The following is an 18,868-nucleotide window of genomic DNA, read 5'->3' on the forward strand; positions in this document are numbered from 1 at the left end:
CGTTTCTTATTAACAAAACAAAAACACACGCACGTTCTGGCTGTCCGTGGACCTCTCACTGTAACTGAGCATTTGTCCGTTCGGTTCACGTTGCGAGGACATACTGAGCCGTGTCCTGCCTCCCACCCCCCCCCCCTCCCGCCGCCGTGCCGTGCGCCGTGTTTGGCTTCACAGGATGTGCACCATGGTAACGGCACACAGCAGGCGTTCTACAACGACCCCAGGGTCCTCTATCTTTCCCTCCATCGCTATGACAACGGAAACTTCTTCCCCGGCAGCGGGGCGTCCAGCGAGGTGAGGGCGGGCTGCCACGCTGACCGCTGTGCGACGCGTTCGATTGGTCGGCGTCGGTTGAAACCCAGGTGGTGGATTGGCCGCGGTCCAGCTGGGGCCCGCTGATCGAGGGTGGGGGGGGTGCTGTGGTCACCGCGTGCAGGTGGGCGTGGGGCCGGGAGAGGGATTCACAGTGAACGTGTCGTGGACCGGTGGGCTGGACCCCCCCATGGGGGACGCCGACTACCTCGCCGCCTTCCGGTGCGTCTCCGCGCAACTCTCTCCCTGCTGCCTCCTGCTGGCGCACTCGATGCCATGAACCAATTCCTGCTGCTGCTGCTGCTGCCTAGGTTTTTTTTTCGGTCGAGCTGTGTACGGCGCTCCCAAGTATTTTGTGTTTAGCGCCGCATGTCGTTCGGTTCGACCGTCCTCCGTTCCACTGCGCGTGTCGAGAGCTTCGTGAGGATGCCGAACAGCTCCGCGCACTGCCCGAAAATTGCATCGTAGGGCTACACGGCGCAGCTGGGAAAACTGACGCAGTAGTGGTTTAGTTCTCACACTCGTTGTCAATTATGAGACACTCATTGGTATTATGCAGACGTAACGCGGTAAAAGCCCTGCTAGCCGAATTCCGGCTAGCCATATTTGGCATTAAGCCTTCCAATAAAATAATTCTGCGCAGCCTCCACGCAGTCTCCGCCCTCCTCCCCTCCACCACCCCAGAAGCATGTGGAAGCAGTCCCCCCCCCCCAACTGTGCTTGACACGGATCGTACCTCCCTTACCACTCCACGTTAAACGAGAGCGCTAGAATGTAAAGCTCTGCTCTTTTTTTCGCTCTTGACTCAGGCCTTAGGGGGACAGGAGGGCGCTCCGTGGCCGTCACCGTGGGCACAGTTTGGCCCTGCCTAAGGGAGGCGGTAGCAGCCCCCCGTGTCGGTGACCGCTCTCGTGACGGTTCCTGTGCAGGACGGTGGTGATGCCCATCGCAATGGAGTTTGAGCCGGACGTGGTGCTGGTCTCGGCCGGGTTCGACGCGCTGGATGGACACCCGCCGCAGCTCGGGGGGTACAAGCTCACCGCCTCCTGTGAGTAGCGCCTCCTCGCCACTGGGTGGGGAGCCGCGGCTCTCGGCGTCAGCGTCGCGCAGCCAGCAAAGACGTTCCACGGTTGTACATCTTCCGTGCAACCGCCCCTTTCGTTCGTCGATCCGCTGCTGGATGAGGGCTCTCCCGTACGCGACGCGGGAGTCGTGTAGGTTTATTTCGACATGCTTGACCCCCCCCACCGCTGGTCAGTGGCACGTTGGTGAAGGTGGAGAGCGTAGACGCTGGAGCGGAGCACAATGTAACAAGGGGCGCCACGGTGGTGTGATGTCATCTTCCTCGCCCGGTATGCAGGAGGTCGTGGGTTCGATCCCGACCCTCACGCCTCTCTATATTTGGAATTTGCACGTTCTCCCCGTGGTTGCGTGGATTTTTTTCTCCGAGTCCTCCGGCTTTTCCCTCCACGTTTAGAAACATGCATTGAGATAATTTTGATTATTTTGCTGCTATAAATGTCCAAATGATAAGCCGCTTTGTTGAGCGGCCTTTTTTGCCAGGTCGCTTCTGAAAAATAAGTTAATACCTCAGTGGGCTTTGCCTGGTAGGATGGGGATGGTTTAGTTTTATTTGTTTGTGTTTGGGTGATCTGTTTACCTTTTGTGTACTGGGCAATGCTATCCCCCGCCCCTACAGCTTTATAGCTCATCGGATTCTTCCAGTATAAAGAGATATTCTGATTCAATGTGTTTTCCTGCACCGCCCTCTCCTGATGACAACATAGTCCCACAGCAGCCTATATCACCTGTTGCATGCATGGTGGTTTCCAATCAAAGCACTATCCGGGCTCAACACTCTACTTAGCTTCCGAGATCTCACAATATCCAGGCACATTGCGTACTATTTAATCCTAGGCTTTTTACATGAATACGCAATACAAATCAGGAGCAGCTATTCGATTCTATAAGGAGGCACCAACTCTGTACATCCTGGGCTGAAGATTTTCTTTAGAGAGACAGCAAAAGCATTAACCCCCATGACCCATACAGCAAGGAAAGGCCCTTATCCAGCAGAGGATTGACAATGCATTCCATTAATAGTTTTAATATGTATGCCGCCTCGTGTATGCAATGTGGACCCACGTAAATTTCTGAAATACTTTTGAATCCTAAGACTAAGAAACCAACTCCAACATATGATTTTGGCAACCGTCTAGAACTGCTAATCCTGTAGGATTGTTGAGTGTTATCAGATGTGTATGTATATGAGTGATGAATATCCGAACCGTTCCTTGGCCTCTCTTAGGTCGATTCAGTCTCAAATGAGTACCTGGTGGGGTGTTTAAACATCGCCACTTGGGAGACAAAGGCGGTCGGGCGTGGTGCTGCCCACCCACCCTCTCATGTGCTGTGGTGGCCTTCATAGGTGCTCGCGAACAGCCCTTGCCCCAACAGTCTGTTCAGGCTTGAGGCCGACCGAAACTGAATTTCTGGTTTCGGCCGAAACCGAAAGTAAACCGAAAGTTATAAATTGACTTGCGGCCGAAACCGAAAGTAAACTGATAGTTTACTTTTTGGCTTCGGCCGAAACAGAAACTATGCCGAAAGAGGCCATTTGCCAACTTTCGACGCCGAAACAGAAACCGAATTTCGGTCGGCCTCTAAACGCGTCACAGACACGCACGCACACCCAAGCCCCCCCCCCCTCCTGCTGTGTGGAAGCTATGTGGAGGAGGTGGGGTGGGATGGGGTGGTGGGAGGGTTGAATTGAATCATTGGAGGGGTGGGTGGGTTGGTGTGTATGTGGCTGGTGGGCGGATGAGTGAGTATGCGCACGCGCGTATGCACACTGTTGGCATCAGCACGCTGCTATAATCTGCTCAGTGTGCTGTGCGTGCGCCCGCGTGTGTGTGTGTGGTGCGTGTCTCGAGCTGCCTCTGAGAGCCCAGCCTCTGAGCCGCTCAAATAAAAGTGCTCCTGGTGGACTGCTGCTGCTGCTGCTGCTGCGAGTGCTGGCTACGCGTGTGCTGCTGCTGCTGCGAGTGCTGGCTACGCGTGTGCTGCTGCTGCTGCGAGTGCTGGCTACGTGTGCTGTTGCTGCGAGTGCTGGCTACGCGTGTGCTGCTGCTGCTGCTGCTGCTGCGAGTGCTGGCTACGCGTGCTGCTCTTGCTGCTAGTGCTGGCTACGCGTGCTGCTCTTGCTGCAAGTGCTGGCTACGTGTGCTGCTGCTGCTGCAAGTGCTGGCTACACGTGTGCTGCTGCTGCTGCGAGTGCTGGCTACGCGTGCTGCTCTTGCTGCTAGTGCTGGCTACGCGTGTGCTCCTGCTGCTCGCTAGTTTGGTGGTTTTGAGGGGGGGAAGTTATTTTTTTCTTATTCTTCTCCGTCGTCTGTCTTATTCCCCCACCACGACCACCACACCCCTCTCACCCCCATCCTTGCTTGAGTGTGCGTGTGTGCGCTGCTTGTGATCGCCAGAGAGAGTGGGGAGCGTCTGCCATCAACCACCGCCGCCGCCGCTGCTGCCCGGAGTCGCGAGAGCGTGTTGTTTAGAGGCCGACCGAAACTGAATTTCTGGTTTCGGCCGAAAATTAAACCAGATCGAAAGTTAAAAAAATTACTTTCGGCCGAAACCGAAACTATACCGAAAGAGGCCATTTGCCAACTTTCGGTGACAAAACCGAAACCGAATTTCGGTCGGCCTCTAGTTCAGGCTGTACGGAGGGGGATCTTTGTGTTGTGTATGTATTGGTATGTGAGTGGGCTTCTGCTAGGTCAGCTCGGCCTCATATAAGCACCTTGTGCAGTGTGTAAGCGTCACCACTGCGAAGATAAAGGTGGCTGGGTGTGTGTATATGGAATAGACGCTAAAAGCCCCTGACAGAAGTCTGTATGTCTACACGGGGAATTGTTGTTGTGTGTGTTTATGGAACAGGCTTTGGGCATCTGGTTCGCCAGCTCATGAGCTTGGCCAATGGGCGGGTGGTGCTCTCCCTGGAAGGGGGTCACGAGTTGGGAGCGTTGTGCGACGGCACCGAGGCCTGCCTGCACGCCCTACTGGGCGACCAGGTAACCTCCACCGAATCGGGCACACGTCTGAGGACGCCTCTTTCGTACGGATACGGATTGAGAAGCGACCGCGTGAATCGAAGTCCCAAGTCGTGAATCCAGCCGACGATGGCTTAAAGCAGGGGTGGGGAACGTCCGGCCCGCGGGGCCGTATGAGGCCCCGCGGAATCATTTGGCAATTCCATACCATCACATTAGGGGTGAGTTAATTAAATGTTTGACCAAATATAATAGGCTAATCTTTAAGTTGATAATTTTGTATGGCCCGCGAATGATGTTATAATTATCCAAATGGCCCTTGGCAGAAAAAAGGTTCCCCACCCCTGGCTTAAAGAGACTCAAATTGCACACTTGCGGTTAATGTTTGAAGTGAACTACGACCTCTCAAAGGAATGGCGCCGTCCCCCGTGGTTCCCACCCACCCCCCCCCCCCGCCTATGATCCGTGGATCAAAATAATCATTCGAGGCACCGGTGTATGGCAGCGAGAGCAGTTTATGCGAATGCTCTCGCAAGAGGTCACAGGTTTGTAACAACGGTCATTCGCTGACTATGCGCGCTGATGAATGAGCGAATGCTTTAGAGGACGAGTGTGAACCATTCGTGCACTCGGAGGTCACTCGCAGTGGACACGAGTTCACGCACAGACCTACAGACTCGCACAGAGAACCCATAGACTCATGCAGAGGTCTACAGACTAGCAGATAAACTCACAACGTGGGGCGCCGCAGTAGTGAGATGTTAACTACTTCGCCTGGTGTACAGGACGTCGTAGGTTCGATCCCGATCCTGACACCTGTATATATGGAGTTTGCATGTTCTCCCTGTGGTCTTCTCTCCGGGTCCTCCGGTTTTCCCCTCCACATTTAGAAACATGTTTTTAGAGTATTTGGCTGCAATAAATTGCCACACCTTGAGCCTCTTTGTTGAGCTGTCGTTTGTGGCCCGGTCGCTTCTGAAAAAAAAGCTACATTGCTCGGTGTGCCTTTTCGTGGTAAAATAAACATAGTTTTAGTAGTTAGGTTACTGTTTTCTGAGGTGTGCGGCTGCCGCATTTGGATGATCCTTTTAATTTTCCAGTTGTGGAATGGGTGGTTCCACCTTCTCTGGTCAGCGCAGACACAATCTAGGCGTCCACTCAGTGCAGCACGGCGCTGCCCTGCGGTACGGAGCTCACCTCGCACACGAGTTCGCTCTGCGTAGTGTGTTGAATATTGTTCCTGTTGTTGTGTGAGACATCGTGGATGCGACGATGGTAATGGAATTTCCCCATTGCAGCTGGATCCCCTCCCAAAGGATGTTTTGGATCAGAGGCCTAATCAAAATGCGGCGGAGACTCTGGAGAAGGTCATCAACATTCAGGGTGAGTCAGTCTCGCGTCACGGCATTAGTGGAATCGCGGTTCTCGCCCGAGCGTGCGCAAATACGAGACATGCAATGATTCACGCCCCCCGGTGTTTCGATTTATGTACGTACGTATGTTGAACTTGTTTCGCACCATACGTAGCCAATCGCGCTAAAAAGATTCGGGGTTAATGATTCAGTTCAACGATCGATTTTTTTTGTTTTGCCTTTGTTTCCCATTATTTTGTCTTCTTCGTGCAGCTTTGCTCCATTCGTGTGCGGCCCTTTTGTCAGTCCGCTGCTGGATGCAGGCCCGCCCCACGCCATGTGGGTTATTGTAGTCTCCTTCACCATGCTGCTCGGTGTGAGTTGGTGAAGGTGGGGAATGTAGTCGCAGGAGCACAGAAGTGCAGTACAACAATGGATTTTGCTGCACTGCCTTCTGCTATGACCTCGCACAGCATGTCCGTACGACTCCTATGAACAGTCGATTGTTGCACGCGGGCGACTCGACAGCAAAAAGACTCAATTGCAGCCTCATCACCGAGCCCGGCCGTATCCGAGACGTCGGCGTCGCGTAACCTTCGGGGCCCTCGCTGTGCCGCCCATTGCGCAGGCAAGTACTGGGCGAGTGTGCGGCGCGGCGTGAGCACCGTGCGCCTCTCGCCGCTCGAAGCTCAGCGCAGGGAGCGCGAGGAGGTGGAGACCGTGTCCGCCATGGCCTCCCTATCGGTGGCCGTGCGCAGCGACAACGGCACGCCGGAACGGAGGTGACCGCCGCCGGCACACAGACACACGCGGCGACACTCCTGGGGTTAGGGGGACGCGCGACTCCCCCCCCCTCCACCCCGCAGGTCGCCCGATTCTGTTCTCCTTCAGCGCCGTACACACCCCTCCCCCGAACACGGCTGACTCTTACGTCGGTGGCGTTGGAACAGCCACGGGAATGTTTTTTTCTTCCTTCGGCTAAAATGTAAAGAGGAAGAGGTTGGCCAACAAACCGGCTGGATAATGAACACCAGTGTCTCGGGAGAGAGATCGGCAATGGACGTCTTGCAGGTCGTAAAAAACGTCACAGGACGCGGAGAGAGATAATTGCCAAAGCGTGGCTGGTGTCCCCACGACCTTGACGGTTAAGGGAGGGATGACGCCGGTGATGGATTTTCGGAGCACACTGTTCCTTCACCTAATTTATTTTTCCCATAATTGCATCATGACCTGAATCATTCATCAGCTTATTCAATGAGTAATTGAAAATCTAATGGGAGGAATTGTGCTTAAGCAATTGCAAGGACGACTAATCTTCCATCGTTGCTTTTACTCTCCAGATCCCTGGAGCCTATGGAAGAGGAGGCCGACTGAACGAATTCCCCACGGGTGACGGCGCGTCGCGCTACGTCTCCGCGCCTCGCAGCACTGAACCCGGGTGGCTCGCAACTCCTTACCCGCCGCTCTCGGCAGCGGCTGTCCGAGGTCGACTACGATAACGGAACACTGCCGATGACGCAAGTTTAAATGGGAAACGGGTTCCCCAAACACGTACTTTCTGCGGTCGCCGCTCTCGACCGTGGTCTGCCCGTAGTCACGGCCTCGTGCGCCCGTGCGTGTGTCCGTGGGACACCCGGCCAGCTCGCCGAGCCCAGAGCTGGAAAGCCACCGCTGTGACCGTGACCGGCTGGGCCCCGCACGCCAGCCACGGTGACGACAGTCTCTCTCACGCCGAGGCACGCCCGCGCCACGGCATTCCCCGAGCGAAAGACGTTCGAAGGTCACCCTTGTCCTGAAGCCATCGCTAAAAGAAATCCAGCAATTTATGTTGTACATAGACGTGGAAATTTACATGATATATATTTTTAACGTTACTCTAAAATTATATTTCATATAAAGAAAATAAACGCCAAATGTCGGACGTAAAGCACTAACGTGTGTATGCACGCGTAAATGCATATTCGCCGAGTGTCGACGTAGAAATCGCGATGATTCGTAGAGTCGTGAATGGGTTGTTAGTAGGAGCCATCGCTTATCGATGATGCTGGGGTCATGTCAGTAATTCGTCCGGTTGTAAATCCGTCGGCACATTTGCAAGGTGACGCTTTGGTACTCGTGCGCATTCAAATCGGACGTGGCACGCTTTAACACGTGTCGTTAGCCAGCCAATCGTTGTATCTACCTGTGAGTGACAGCCAATCACACAAGTGAGCCTGCAGGAGACAGCCAACCAGTCGACTCCCAGGCGACGTGAACGTTGAAACACTCGCCCCCCCCCCCCCACCCCTTCCCCGTTTTTTGGACCAGGTCTCAGGTGTCGCCGTATCGTCACCGCGACACTGCCAATGGGCTGTGGAGTCATGGAAGCGAGGATCCGCTTTGTTGTTTCGTTACCTTCATAGTATTGGCCTTCGTGCACGATGTTTTTCTGGGCCCTTGCGGTGGATTTACGGTGGATTTACGGTGGAGTCCACCGCGCTGCTGTTCGAAGAGAAGCGGACGAGCCATCGAATCGCACACGTTGCCGGGTAAGCGTCGTGTGCGTGGCATCCACTTGAGGGTTGCCCTGCCCTAAACGCTTGCTCCTTTTTTTTCTCCCACATTTGCCTTGGCAGCACTTAAGGCTTTGCTGTTTTGTCTAGAGGTGCCTCTGAACGCAAAATTACTCGCCGCGTTGCGGAGTGGCGAAACCGCTACACGGCACGTGAGACAGTCAGGACCGGTAATCTGAAAAGCGCCGGTTTGGCGTTGACTCGTGCAGGATAGCGATGCAAGAAATAACCGCAAGATGCGGTTATTTTTCAAAATACGTCCCTGCCAATGGGGTTAGACTTCAAATCGGGAAATTAACGCGTGACTTTCAATGTATGCACTAATCTAAGGAGTCCACGTCACACCTGCAAACAAGGCGATTTGTAAATTCTCTAGGAACGGGAAAGTGTGGCAATGTTCATCTGAGACAGACACAATTTCCATTGGCTGGGATTCAATGCACACCGGTGCATCCATGGGGGCGGGCGGCTTCATAGCAGGCAGTGCGAAAAAAAATACGTTTTACGTCCTTTTGCTGTGATTTGAATTCTGCTCACAAGAGTGTGGCATCTTGAGAAATATCTGTGTCTCGTACGTACTCGCCCTGTCGCCTGTGTGTGTGTTTGCTTGTGTACATAGACGGCGGCGCGTTGGAGTGTAAATAGGCGTGCCAGTGTATCCTGTAAGAGAGCCTCAGTTCACCATCGCGACTCCATAGACATTGGGACCAGTGGCATCATAAATAATGACACTTTACAGACTTGACACCGGTGCTCCCACAGACAGCAGACAGGTGACTTGCCCAGGAGTATGGCAAAGCGCTAAACATACATATTTCGTTGCCAAATTAGAAATGGCCTTTTGCACAAAAGATCCATTACAGGTTTTTAAGTGAACGCGTCAATAGGCTCTGCCAGACGCCTGCTGGACATTAGCCGTGGCCATTCTTTTTGGTTGTTTGAAGCCACGTTCACTTGGCAAACAAGTTTAGTGCGGCTGTTTTCTTGCGTATTCCTCATTCTTACACACACTGCTCACAGTTGGGGAGGACCTAGCCGAAAAATGCTAACATTGAACGGGGAGGAGGAGGGAAAAAAAAAAGACTGGCGTTTGGTGCAGACGTGTTTTTTCTTTGGAAGAGAAATACTCGGGAGAGTGTACGTGCGCCAGTCTCTTGCGAGCCCCCCCCCCCGACCCCCCCCCCCCCCCCCCGTCTAAACACGCGCCACGCCGCTGCCAAACTCCGCAGAGCGCCGAGCACCCAGCGTTCAATATTGCCCGAGGGCGGACCCTTATCGGTTTGTGAAATTCGTGTCAGTTTTCGGTTCTGTACGTGTGTGGCTAAGGATAATTTGTTGCCTATGGTGAATGGGGAAACATCTCGGGCTGTACGCGTGCGGAATGAAAATGCGGCCCTGGGTGGTGCGCGGTCCGACCGAATTATCCCGGCGTGTCGATTTACGAACAACGGAATGATGTACAGTTTTGTCTTACTTTTCATAATATATATTTTCATCAAATATGTAAACTAATATATTTTACGTAGAATACCTATATGGGAGAGACCTGGTTAATCCGCATTTTAGAGACATTTTTGATACGTGAACAGTGCAGATTGCAAATTCCAGATGCATGCTGTTGCTGTAACTCTGCCAAGCACGTAGCCAGGTAGATTTGTCGGCGCACGGCGATGGAATTCGTTGCCGCGCGGGTGCCGCACGATAGCGGCGACGGCGACGGCGGCGGCTAGCGCAGCGTCGCCGCCGCTGTTCAGCACGTCGCCCGATTTACCATATGCCGGCCGTCCCTTCCGCGTTCACGTTGCATCGCTTTCATGCCACTTGACGGGCTGGCCGTGTGCGTTACGGCCGCCTGATATTGGGCCCCCGATGCCTTTTGCTTTGACGAAGCAGAAAGGCGAAGCCTGCGTTGAGAGCGCCGAGCGTCTGCAGATCGGTTGCCGAACGCCCGCTCGCCGCGCGGCTTCCCCGCGGGGTGGACAATGGACATCGGCGTGGAGGTTGGCCATACGCCCCGCAAATGTGATCGCGTTCGGGCGACTTTGCCGACGTCCTACGGCCACAACCGGGAAGAGCTGGCATGGTGCGCTCGTGCGCTGGCACTGTTTACTTTATTCGTGAGTGCATAATTTTTTTAAAAGAGACTAACACATTCCATTGAACCATGTCTTTTTTTCCATCGTATGGAAATATATATAGAGAGAGGCCACGAGCGTTTACTCGGATCATACGTCGGCACTTTGTAACCGTTAAACTCACATATCTGGGATTGGTGTGCTTCATGATAAGGCTTCAGTGTGGGTAATGTCCTCTAACGTGATGTAAGTCAATGCATTGTAAAGTCCCTATGAGGTGACCTTTATATTAAATGATTGTTAGCAGAGTTGATATAATATATCTGTCATTTAGATGAATGTGAAAAAGGTTTATAAATTACACAGGCACATTTGCACATGTAATGAATATGTCCTGCACTACAGGAACACGTAACAGCATATCAGTGGAGCCAGTTATGGTTTGTTTGTTTTATATTTAACATACAAGTGTACGAGCCATAAAAGACTTATCTTGTCTGCTTTTTGAGAGAAATCGACTCCCAGAACCATACACGGCGGTGGCTATCAGCAGCAGCAGCAGCAACAGCGGAGTTGGAGCTTGCAGTGTTGCTGTGGTTCTGGTTACCGACACCATTCATCGATGCTCTTATAGAACACGCAGACCTGCGTCTGTGCGAGGGTCATTCAAAACGTTCTTGTGCCGTCAATTTACTCGAGTGGTCGGGAGGGTTCAGCGTCAGATAATTTTCTTTTGCCAGGCTAATCCACCCTGTTCCCTGCCCCCACCCCCCGACGGCCTCCTTCATAGTTCCATGTCTACCAGTCGCGTGTTACGGGAGTGATGTGCATTAGCTAAATGAAACGTGAATGTAGTGCGATTGACGGACGGGGGAACTCAGTTCGAGGTGGCGCGCTGTGGCCAGCAGTTTGGGGTGTGCTTCCGTGCGGAATCGTGGTACTTGAGACAATGACAAAATCCTCTGTCCCTTCCTTACGAGGTTTTCGGCTTTTGAATGACCCTCGAGGATGCGTTGCGCGTGCGTCCCGTGCCTGTGCCTACGCTCGCGCGTCCAGACGCAGCGTTTGATCCCCCGCGTGGTGAACACGAGCCAGTGAGGACTTCTCCGAGTACCGATGTGATGCGCGCACACGTGCGTGCGTGCGTGTGCGTGCGTGTGTGTGCACGCACGTGCCGTGCTGGCACCCGGTGAGCTGAATGTAATTTTAATCGAACAGCTTTGTGGGCCACACGCCATGCCTCGCCGGCCTCGTTTTCATCGGCGACGCGTCGACTTAGAGCCAGTCCTGTGCGTAGTGTTAGACGACGATGTTACCGACAGCGCAGTTTGTTTTGGTTTTTGTCTTCTCAGTTGCTGTTCTGTGGTGAAAGACATCGTGCTTTCGTAAGGGTCCATCGTTTTATTTCGCGGTAGGTTTTTATTTTCCCCATGATACTGTACCGTTGTTTATTCGTGCGCTTCGGTAAGCGTGATGCTGTGATTAAAGATCTCGAGCTGTGCGTTCATCCTAAGGTGGAACCATCGGGACATTTGTATACACTCTCTCTTTTCTACTCTCGATGTCAATCAACATTTACAATGTATACTGTCGCGACGTTGTTTTTACGAATGCAAATGTTTCGCTCTGTTCGGGCAAGTACTGTTTTACGATTGTTCTTTTTTTTTTCGCTCGTGAAAACTCCGTAACTTTTTTTTTTTATACACGTGTATATATAAAGCGTAAACTTAACAACAACAACAACAACAAAAAGCCTTTGTCAGCACATCACATCGTAGCCTTGTGCCGTCGCGCGATACGCAGCCGCTGTGACCAATGCTCCTCCGCCTATTTATTTCCAAGATCAACTGTTGTCACCGTTCGCGTTTTGTGACACTGAGCGGGCGCAGAGGAGGGAGCCGGGTGGTCTCTCTCGTGTCTTGGCGCACAGCATTCCTTCGCGACGCATTCCAGCGGGCTTCGCTCCTCCACAAAGCCCGTGCTTTATTTGGCTTGTTGAAACGCTCACACATATCTGTGCGCCGCACACTGCGATGAAAACGTTGCCGCTGCTCTGTGCAGCAGCGCTGCCGCCACGTTAGCACCGCGGGGGTTTTTTTTTCCATATATTTTGGGGGAAGAGGAGGGAAAGGTGGGGGGTGGACGCGTTAATCGGCGCGTTGTTCATGGGCGCGTTGTTCATGGACGCGTTGTTCATGGGCGCGTTGTTCATGGGCGCGTTGTTCATGGGCGCGTTGTTCATGGGCGCGTTGTTCATGGGCGCGTTGTTCATGGGCGCGTTGTTCATGGGCGCGTTGTTCATGGGCGCGTTGTTCATGGTCGCGTTGCTCATGGGCGCGTTGCTCATGGGCGCGTTGCTCATGGGCGCGTTGCTCATGGTCGCGTTGTTCATGGGCGCGTTGTTCATGAGCGCGTTGTTCATGAGCGCGTTGTTCATGGGCGCGTTGTTCATGGGCGCGTTGTTCATGGGCGCGTTGTTCATGGGCGCGTTGTTCATGGGCGCGTTGTTCATGGGCGCGTTGTTCATGGGCGCGTTGTTCATGGGCGCGTTGTTCATGGGCGCGTTGTTCATGGTCGCGTTGTTCATGGGCGCGTTGTTCATGGGCGCGTTGTTCATGGGCGCGTTGTTCATGGGCGCGTTGTTCATGGGCGCGTTGTTCATTGGCGCGTTGTTCATGGGCGCGTTGTTCATGGGCGCGTTGTTCATGGGCGCGTTGTTCATGGGCGCGTTGTTCATGGTCGCGTTGTTCATGGGCGCGTTGTTCATGTGCGCGTTGTTCATGGTCGCGTTGTTCATGGGCGCGTTGTTCATGGGCGCGTTGTTCATGGGCGCGTTGTTCATGGGCGCGTTGTTCATGGGCGCGTTGTTCATGGTCGCGTTGTTCATGGGCGCGTTGTTCATGGTCGCGTTGTTCATGGGCGCGTTGTTCATGGTCGCGTTGTTCATGGGCGCGTTGTTCATGTGCGCGTTGTTCATGGGCGCGTTGTTCATGGGCGCGTTGTTCATGGGCGCGTTGTTCATGGTCGCGCGTTGTTCATGGGTGCGTTGTTCATGGGCGCGTTGTTCATGGGCGCGTTGTTCATGGGCGCGTTGTTCATGGGCGCGTTGTTCATGGGCGCGTTGTTCATGGGCGCGTTGTTCATGGGCGCGTTGTTCATGGGCGCGTTGTTCATGGTCGCGCGTTGTTCATGGGCGCGTTGTTCATGGGCGCGTTGTTCATGGGCGCGTTGTTCATGGGCGCGTTGTTCATGGTCGCGTTGTTCATGGTCGCGTTGTTCATGGTCGCGTTGTTCATGGTCGCGTTGTTCATGGGCGCGTTGAAAACGGTCGCCGCTGCACGCAGGAATGGGAAGGAGTGAGGATGCGGGATAGCGTCGGGACTACCGGATTTAGCTTCAGCACTACTTTCTTTTTTCGGAGCCGCGACGTTTCGCGCTGCAGTGGCCGCGTGTGGTCATCCTCCTCTACCCCCACGGTGTCAATTCCGAAAAGCCGACTTCACGGTTCAGACGTTTCACACCATAGCCTTTCAGCTGTGCGTATACTTCCAGCGACATGCCTCGGGTTCGTCGTGCAAATTCTAAGGCCTGAAAACTAGAGGCAAAAAAGCACGTTCAAATGTAGTGAACTCGTGTCGATTCCACTTAACGTCGGCGGTTTCGTTTGGCGAGGGCGCGAGCTTGCATCGCACACAGCAACGAGGTTCCATTGTGCGCCCATCTCTCGTCGAGGAAATGGCTTTGAAATATTTTTCTAACATCGCGCATCTCGTCCTTATTTTTGTCATTTACGCCGGTGACGTGTGTGCGCGTCCGCGCGCGTGTGTGCGCGCGTTTAATATTCGCGTCTTTTGCTGGGGTTTCTTCGAGCAGCATACCTCCTTTGAACGTGAGCAGCATCGAATGAACTGAAGAGGCTTCACATTGGGCGATGACGGGAACTACCTTGGGCCGGTGACGTTTGTGGTTGAGCATGTGACCGCCACTCGCTCCACTAGCGTTGTCCTGTCACTCGACCCCGAGTCGCGAGGGATCCAGGATGTTGCGCGGAGCCTCGTTGCCGGGTGTTTGCAGCTGTGAGAGTGACTGTTCGGGGGGGGGGGGGGTGGGTGCAGTTGCCCACCACTTTTTCACTCTTGTGTGCCCGCATTGCTGTGCCGGAAGCCGGGGAGTTACTTATCCCCCAACCGTGATTTTTGGCCGGAGGTTGTGCAGCTTGGAAGCGAGTGTGTGAGAGTGAGTATATTTAGAACGAGTGGGGGGGGGGGGGAGCGGTGGCGTGGCGGTTAGCGCGCTGCGCTACGAACCTCGGCGGCTACCTGGGTTCGATTCCCGCTCACGGTCGACCCCAGTGACGATGATCTGAACCGGTCCTGGGCCTCGCCTAGGTCGACTCGGCCTCTAATGAGTACCTGGTGCGGTGTGTAGACATCGCCACTGGGGAGACGAAGGCGGCCGGGCGTGGTGCTGGCCACCCACCCCCTCGTGTGCCGTGCCGGCCTTCATAGGTGCTCGCTAGCAGCACTTGCCCCAACAGTCTGTTAAGGCAATGCAGGGGATCTTTGTTGTGTACGAGTGAGGGAGAGTGCATGCTTGAGTGACTGAGTTTGCGAGCGAGTGTCCGATTGGTCGTCCCCCCCCCCCCCCCACTTGCTGTTACGGTTCGTGGGGAGCTGGAGGTCGTCGGTGGTTGTGCGAGGACACGGAGAGGCGCGCGCGTGCGGACCCGGCCTCCTCGCCCGATCACTGTCAACGAATCCGACCGGCGCTCCCTTGGCGGCACGCAGTGCGGGCACTGAGTGGGGGCATCGGCGGCGAGAGGGCGCTGCGGTCACCGCCGCCGCCGCGTGCCACTTGGCGTGGGTTTCATGACCTTGTGCGAGCGTCGTGTGCGAGCACGTGCGCGTACACACACACACACGAACACAGTACTAAATGAACAAGATAGATATTTTATACTTACAGTTCTAAATAAAATAAATATATATCTGTGCTGTAACTGTCTGTCATGATTTGTGGATCGCGTTTTGCTGGTTTTCGGTCAACCCAACAATTGATGATTGTGGTGTTGGGTGAGCCCCTCGCGTCTGAAGGAGGCCTCTGACCCGGAGCGTTGTTTCCCCGGCTGCCGGTTCACGATGGAGGGGGTCGTGAGCGAAGGATCGAGGTGAAGGCCTCTGACAGGGGTGCAGTAATTACATTATTATCAGATCTCAGGGAGTGCGGCAATCGCTCAGGTGGGGCCCCAATATTTGATTTGCCTCGCATGGTCCCACCTCGGCTACTATTGCTCGCGGCTCACGGTTTCGAGCAATTAACGTTTGTAGGGGCGCACGCTCTTCGCAAAACGTAGCCACTACACCTCCGTGGTAACTCTCAGCAATATTAAGTTACTGCTCTCGTTGAATTAAAATGGAACGTGGAACGTAAATGAAAGCATTTTCATGAAAAAAAACTTAAACCGCTTTTTAATGACGTTTGTGTTATTTATACACTTGTTGAAAACATCCCATGGTGGTTGTCAAGAGAGCTCCAACTCGTATCTTTGGCCACGGGGGGAGGGGGGGGGCAATTCACCCCTTGCCACCTCGCGAGTTTTGCTCCTGGCCACGGGTCATTACTTGACCTCTTTTTCCACGCCGTCCCGTGTTTGTCATGTCCACCACAAACTGAAAGTGTCAGGCAGGTTTCTTTTTTTTTTGCTCTGTACTCCAAAACTGGTGACATTGCATTTGAATGAAAACATTCAAGCGATATTCACGTTTTGGCAAAATGACCAAAACGCAATCATTGCGATTTGCCTTCCAGTTTGTGATTAATGACAATGTCAATGATTTACCCCAGGTGAGACTGTCTCAGGCCTACTTTAGGAGGGACCTGGATTGGGATGTTTGGCGAATTTAATGAGTGCCTCGCGTCACGTGTAAGGAAGTAGCCACAAAGCGGCGTGACCCTCTTGCAAAAAGCGGCCTTTTGCCGAACAATTACCGCATTGTGGCTGGTACAGTTCCGGGACCTCGCTGAAACCTGGGGTCCATCTTGGGTCCCAGAGACCCAGGGAGAGCCGAGCGCAGGAAATCCCAGAACCTGGGATCCGTGACACCCAAGCAACGGGACAGCTCCTTTTGTCTCCGAGCGTTCGGGGGCAGTGCCGAGGTTGTGGGAGCCCTGGTTCTTGGAATTGCACTGCAGCTCCGCCGAGTCCTGCATCCGGATTCATTCGTGAATTCATTTCCGGAGGTGGGCATGTGACTCGCTTGAAAAGTGCAACGGAGGAGACGAGATGCATGCGGTTAAGGCGTGGGGGTGGCGAGCCCAGGACCCAGAGACACTGGACTTGAGCTCACTCAATCACCAACTTGCTCACTTACCAGCTTGCTCACTCACCGGTTGACTCACGCACTCGCCAGCATTCTCACTCATCAACCCACAGGCTCGCCAGCTTTCTCGCTCACTCACCAGCTTGCTCACCGTCCCAGCTGACTCGCACTCACCAGCGCCCTCACTCATCACCTCGCGCACACTCACTCATCGGCTCGATCACTCACCACTGTTGGGGGCTGCTCTCCAGCGCTGGGTAACGCAATGCTGAGTGCGATAATTCTGAATGGAGCAAGAAATGCTGATGACCTAAATACGGCGCTTGGTGGCTGGCTGATTAATGTTCTGTTAAATGTACAAACAATAATCCACCCATAGGTCTTATTCTATCAACACGAGTTGTTTGTTATCACAAGACCAACAGATTTGGTCTTCGAGGGCCCGTATTTACCATTCGCTGGATTCGGGCCACGTGTTTTCTGTCTCGTTCTGTTGGATTCTCGCCGTGTTTCAAACGACGGTACCGCCTCGTGTGTGTTATTGCGCAACGTTTATATGTATGTGTGTATGTGTGTTACATATTTCAGTCGTAGTTTAGTGGTACTTGAAGGTAGAGGGGTTACCAGCCCCTCGCACCCGTCCAGAGCCCCCGTTTAGCCACTGTGGTGGACACAGACGCCATGAGGGGAGGAGCCAATCGGAATTGGTCCTCCCCCCACAGCACTGTCCACGACAGAGTTGCCCGTCCGGCACCGCGAGGAGGTCGGGGGTTGTTTTGCCGTCGCGGGTTGCTGAGGAGATGGAGTCTGCCTCAGTGGCCCGCGATCACAAATCTCTATTTAACTCCATCAAAAAAGTAACCTGCAGCGCCACATCTATTACCATCATTAGGGGAAAAAACGGCGATCCAATCTCCGACCCCCAGGAACAGGTTTGCAGATTTGCTGAGCATTTCTGTGAGGTCCTGGGGGAGGGAAAATCCCTCAGCCAGGAAAACATCGTGGCACAAAGTGAGGATGACCCTGCTGAGGCTGCGGTGCCTCAAATATTGTTAGTCACCCCATGTGAGTGGCTGGCTCAAGTGCCATCTGTTGAGGAAGTACTGAAGGCGATCCGGAGTCTGAGACCAGGAAAGGCAGCGGGCAGAGATGATCTCCCAAGCGAAATGCTGAGGGAGGGTGGCGTTTGTGCACAGACTGCCCTATATGACATAACAATAGTCTGGACCACTGGACGGGTTCCGCAGGATTGGAAGGATGCCCTGGTGATCCCGCTCTTTAAGAAGGGGGACCGCACAGACTGTAATAACTACAGGGGCATCTCACTCCTCAGTGTGCCGGGAAAGGTCTTGGCAAGGATTATTCAACAGCGCCTTGCCAGGCACGCTGAGGAGAGGCTTGCGGAGCCCCAATGCAGTTTCAGGAAAGGGCGGTCCTGCACAGATGCCATATTTTCTGTCCGGCTGCTACAGCAGAGGTGTAGGGAATTCCAACAAGACCTACATCTCTGCTTTATTGACCTGGTCAAGGCCTATGATACCATCAGTAGGCCTGGGCTCTGGGTTGTTCTTCGTGCTTTTGGAGTACCTGACCCTCTGCTCACGATCATTAAGGACCTTCATGATGGTGAGCGGGCCCAGGTAAAACTACGTGGCCGGGAGTCAGAGCCATTCCCTGTACACCTTGGGGTGCGACAGGGATGTCCTCTGGCTCCCACATTATTTAACATCTATTTTGACCACGTAGTTCGTGAAGCCTTCAATAGCTGTACCGGGGGAATCTCCATATGGTACAGATATAATGGGAGGCTGATCGATGCCCGGGTGCGGTCAAGGGATGGCTCCCTATTGCTCAACCACGTTATGTATGCCGATGATTTGGTAATAGCCGCTCATTCAGAGGAGGAGTTGGAGACGCTGCTGCTGAGACTGGAGCGTGCCACTAAGAGGTGGGGCCTTACCATCAGCCCCACCAAAACTAAGCACCTGCCTGGGTATTTTGTACCATCGGACACTCCACCCCCACAACTCCCAATCGGTGATGGGGCAGTTGTGGAGAGAGTGGAGAGTTTCCCATACCTGGGCAGTGTGCTTATGACCGGCTCCAGTTTAACAGCAGAGGTCTCACTCCGAATCAGTCGAGCGGCAATATCTTTCAATCGGTTGCATAACGCTGTGTGGAAGCTACCTGGTCTGTCGCTCCGCACTA

At 53.8% G+C, this 18,868-nt stretch overlaps 1 protein-coding gene across 5 annotated transcripts in view; it reads left to right on the top strand.

Moving 5' to 3' along the window:
- LOC116948580 (histone deacetylase 4-like) overlaps window positions 1-15,339 on the top strand; it is an 85,304-nt gene extending 69,965 nt beyond the window's left edge. For 4 of the 5 annotated variants that reach the window (XM_076071622.1, XM_076071626.1, XM_076071624.1 and 1 more), the window contains 7 exons: window positions 175-294; window positions 437-534; window positions 1,242-1,360; window positions 4,249-4,382; window positions 5,660-5,744; window positions 6,342-6,495; window positions 7,054-15,339. In XM_076071622.1, the coding sequence (XP_075927737.1) occupies window positions 175-294; window positions 437-534; window positions 1,242-1,360; window positions 4,249-4,382; window positions 5,660-5,744; window positions 6,342-6,495; window positions 7,054-7,087 (744 nt within the window). In that variant the 3' untranslated portion in view covers window positions 7,088-15,339. The remainder of the gene's footprint in view (window positions 1-174; window positions 295-436; window positions 535-1,241; window positions 1,361-4,248; window positions 4,383-5,659; window positions 5,745-6,341; window positions 6,496-7,053) is intronic. The other variant, XR_012945915.1, reaches the window with a different exon arrangement.
- The last annotated feature ends 3,529 nt before the right edge of the window (window positions 15,340-18,868 follow it).

This window comes from Petromyzon marinus, chromosome 34, assembly GCF_048934315.1.
Source record: "Petromyzon marinus isolate PM22_M1 ecotype Great Lakes invasive population chromosome 34, UKy_Petmar_22M1.pri1.0, whole genome shotgun sequence".
In the NCBI taxonomy this organism is placed as follows: domain Eukaryota; kingdom Metazoa; phylum Chordata; class Hyperoartia; order Petromyzontiformes; family Petromyzontidae; genus Petromyzon; species Petromyzon marinus.